We start from the raw sequence: 2,976 nt of genomic DNA on the forward strand, positions 1-2,976 counted from the left end.
TAATTTTGTTTCTTTTCTGCCTGAGTTATCACAATGCAAATTGGAGAGTTAAGAGTAAACACAAGCAAGAGAAAAGAAAACTAATTAAAGGACAAAAGAGCAAGGGAGAACCTAGACACAAATGGGTTAAAAAAGAAGAAGAAGAAGAAGAAAGCAAAAAGAAGACTACAAGATGATATTGCTTTAATAGTATCTGGGAGTACTCACCGGAAGGCTAGGAAAAAGAAAAGGAATTGTGCTTACCTGTTAGAAATAAGCGGTTTCTGGGAGCTGTCCAATGTACTAACTTAACCATCATAGTCTCAACTTACCTTGTTAATAGGAATTGATGTCCTAGGTATTTCTCCCTTGAACCAAGGCATCTCTGTACTCATCTTTTTAAGCTATTTCTTTTAACACATCTTTAAAATGATTTTCTACTATGTTGTTCTGCCCCACCATGTCTTCTTAAAAATCCCTACACAGAATAATTAAATAAATATAGCTACTGGCAAAAAAAAAAAAAAAAAAGGAAGAAGAAGGAAAAATGAACCCTTCTTTGTTAGATATATATATATATATATATATATATAATATGAAATCAGTAAAATTTTATTTTCGCTATCCAAATTTTAAGTCTTTTTTCATCTCAAAAGAAAAAAAAGATAACCAAAATCTCTCTTAAATAAAATGCAGTAAAGTATAGTTTCCACTCTTAAATCCTGTAGGCTGGTAATGAGGGAAACAAACCAGATAGAAGTGTCAGGGTTATTCTTTGTTCACGAATACTGATCAGCAATTTAAAATTTGAAAGACTTCTCAACAGAGGGTGAGCTGATCGACCAATTGGTTTATCAAAGGGTGAATCGCAGTTTTGAAAAGAGACTGAAGTTGTTTTATTTGGGGGGGAGAGTTTACTTTGCCTCCCATGCTGGGATTATACAGTAAAGCACACTGGGTGGAAATATTCTGAGCTTCCCTTTTTCGTTTTATTGTCATAACTTTTGCCCCCTAAGTAAAATCATTTACCTGGGTGGGAGATAGGGTTAGGAAAGGAAAGTCAAGTACCTCAATTGTTAGACTGATTACAGCAAAACAGATTTTAGAAGTCAGGGTTGGTAAAGCGAAAGGAGAGCTGTTTACAACCCAGTGGAAAGAGAAAGCCGGTTCCAACAGCGACTCTGGGGAATGCACTCTCGGCCCCCCTACCGTGCTTACTTAAGCTAATGGAAGATCTTGCCTTTCAGTAGCCGCTGCACTGGGATACCAGACAAACAGCTCCCCTCGACCCCTGGCAGACAGGGCCCCTCTTCAGGACATCATTAAAAGCACATGCAGTTGTTTCACACCCACTGGCAGCCTAGGGTGGCAAGATTCAGAACTCCTACTCTGAAGCCAAGGAGAAGCCAGAGCGGTGGAAAACATCCTTGCTTTGAAAATCCAAAGCTAAATTAAAGAACTACGTGAGATAAGGAGCCTGAAGAATATTAGTTGGCTGCGGGGGTGTGGAGAGACACAAAAAGCACAGCAGGTAAGGGCTGGGAGTTGTTGCCAAGAAGGAACTGTCCCAGGTGGCACAGCAAAAAGGATCGCAGAATTGGAGGCCTGTCCCTTTGAGTCTTCCATGCGTGCTCAAGCTTGTCTTCTTCCATCAGTTTCGAGAGGAGCGACGTTGTCAGAGCCTTCCCTGTCGGTGCAACTAATCCTGTTATCAGCTTGGTTATAAATATTAATGTCCCCTGGTCCTTCGGTGATGGTGACCCATCAGATTCAGGGCTATTAGGAAGCCCATCACCAGCCTCGCCCCTCCCTTCGAGAAACCGATGCGACGCAGGGCCAAGCCGACGCGATGGCAGCCTATCCCGAGAGCTGCGTGGACGCCACCGTGCTGGACTTCGTCGCAGACCTGTCCCTAGCCTCCCCGGGGCACCCTCTTCTCTGCGACTTCGCACCCGGGGTCCCCTATGGAGACCACCAGGACCTTGTGCTCCGAGAGGAAGGACCCAGGAGTCTGGCGCGTTTTGAGGACGATCCAGAAGAAGAGGAGGGTGAAGTAGAAGAGGGGGGAAACGAGGAGGAAGAGGAGCACGGGAGAGGCGCCTCCCTGCTGGGCCGCCCCAAGAGGAAAAGAGTGATCACGTACGCCCAGCGCCAAGCCGCCAACATCCGAGAGAGGAAGCGGATGTTCAACCTCAACGAGGCCTTCGACCAGCTGCGGAGGAAGGTACCCACTTTTGCTTACGAGAAGAGGCTGTCTCGGATCGAGACCCTACGCCTGGCCATCGTCTACATTTCCTTCATGACCGAGCTCTTGGAGAGCTTCGAGAAGGAAACCGGCTGAGCCAGTGTGGGATGAAAGTGTCTGCCCCCTCCTCGCCTGGGCGCGCGCGGGTTTGGGGTGTTTCGGGACCCGGCAGTGGGTGTGGCTGAAAGGCCAGGAGGGACGCTCCAAGACAGAACGTCTGGCCTTCGGGAGCTTGGTTCTGGATTATAAAATTCCCACAGCCCTCGAGAAGCGTGGAAACCGTAGAGTTAATATATACGCGATCGCTCTCAGCGGAGTGTGGGGCAGGAGCGGGCGGGGCAAGTTAGGACTGGTTAAGAAAGAGTTGGGGCAGTCGAGGCCCACGCCCCAAAGCAGCTTTTGTCAGGCGGGTGGGACGTTAATCCTCTCCGAAAAGGAAGACTTCGGGGCCTTCTATGGAGTCCCATATCTCCCTCCTTCTTACGTGTGTGTGTGTGTGTGTGTTTTAATGTAAATATAAAAGAAGCATTCCTACTTTTTTTTTTTTTTTTTTTTAAGCCTCAAGAATCGGTGCTCAGCCATCCCAGGCAGGCACTCCGCTCCGGCCGTGCTCTTAGGGAGGCCTTGGACCAGAAACCCGCGAGGAGTGCGGTACTGGGTCTTCTGAAAGGCCAAGGGGCTCCGGATCTCTCCTCCGGTCCTCTTAGGCTTGTCGACAGGCAGAATGAAGGAGATGAGAAAGGAAGGGGAGT

The 2,976-nt window shown here is 47.5% G+C and overlaps 1 protein-coding gene across 1 annotated transcript; it reads left to right on the forward strand.

Moving 5' to 3' along the window:
- Window positions 1–1,828: 1,828 nt before the first annotated feature.
- On the forward strand, window positions 1,829–2,320 carry FERD3L (Fer3 like bHLH transcription factor). The gene has a single exon (XM_060019876.1). It carries the CDS (start codon window positions 1,829–1,831, stop codon window positions 2,318–2,320), a length of 492 nt encoding a protein of 163 aa, XP_059875859.1.
- Window positions 2,321–2,976: the final 656 nt, after the last annotated feature.

The sequence above is a fragment of the Delphinus delphis genome, chromosome 9 (genome assembly GCF_949987515.2).
Source record: "Delphinus delphis chromosome 9, mDelDel1.2, whole genome shotgun sequence".
NCBI classification, from domain to species: Eukaryota; Metazoa; Chordata; class Mammalia; order Artiodactyla; family Delphinidae; genus Delphinus; species Delphinus delphis.

Excerpts from the sequence above, each read along its gene's own strand:
- FERD3L (XM_060019876.1), top strand. The coding sequence starts at position 1,829 with ATGGCAGCCTATCCCGAGAGCTGCGTGGACGCCACCGTGCTGGACTTC.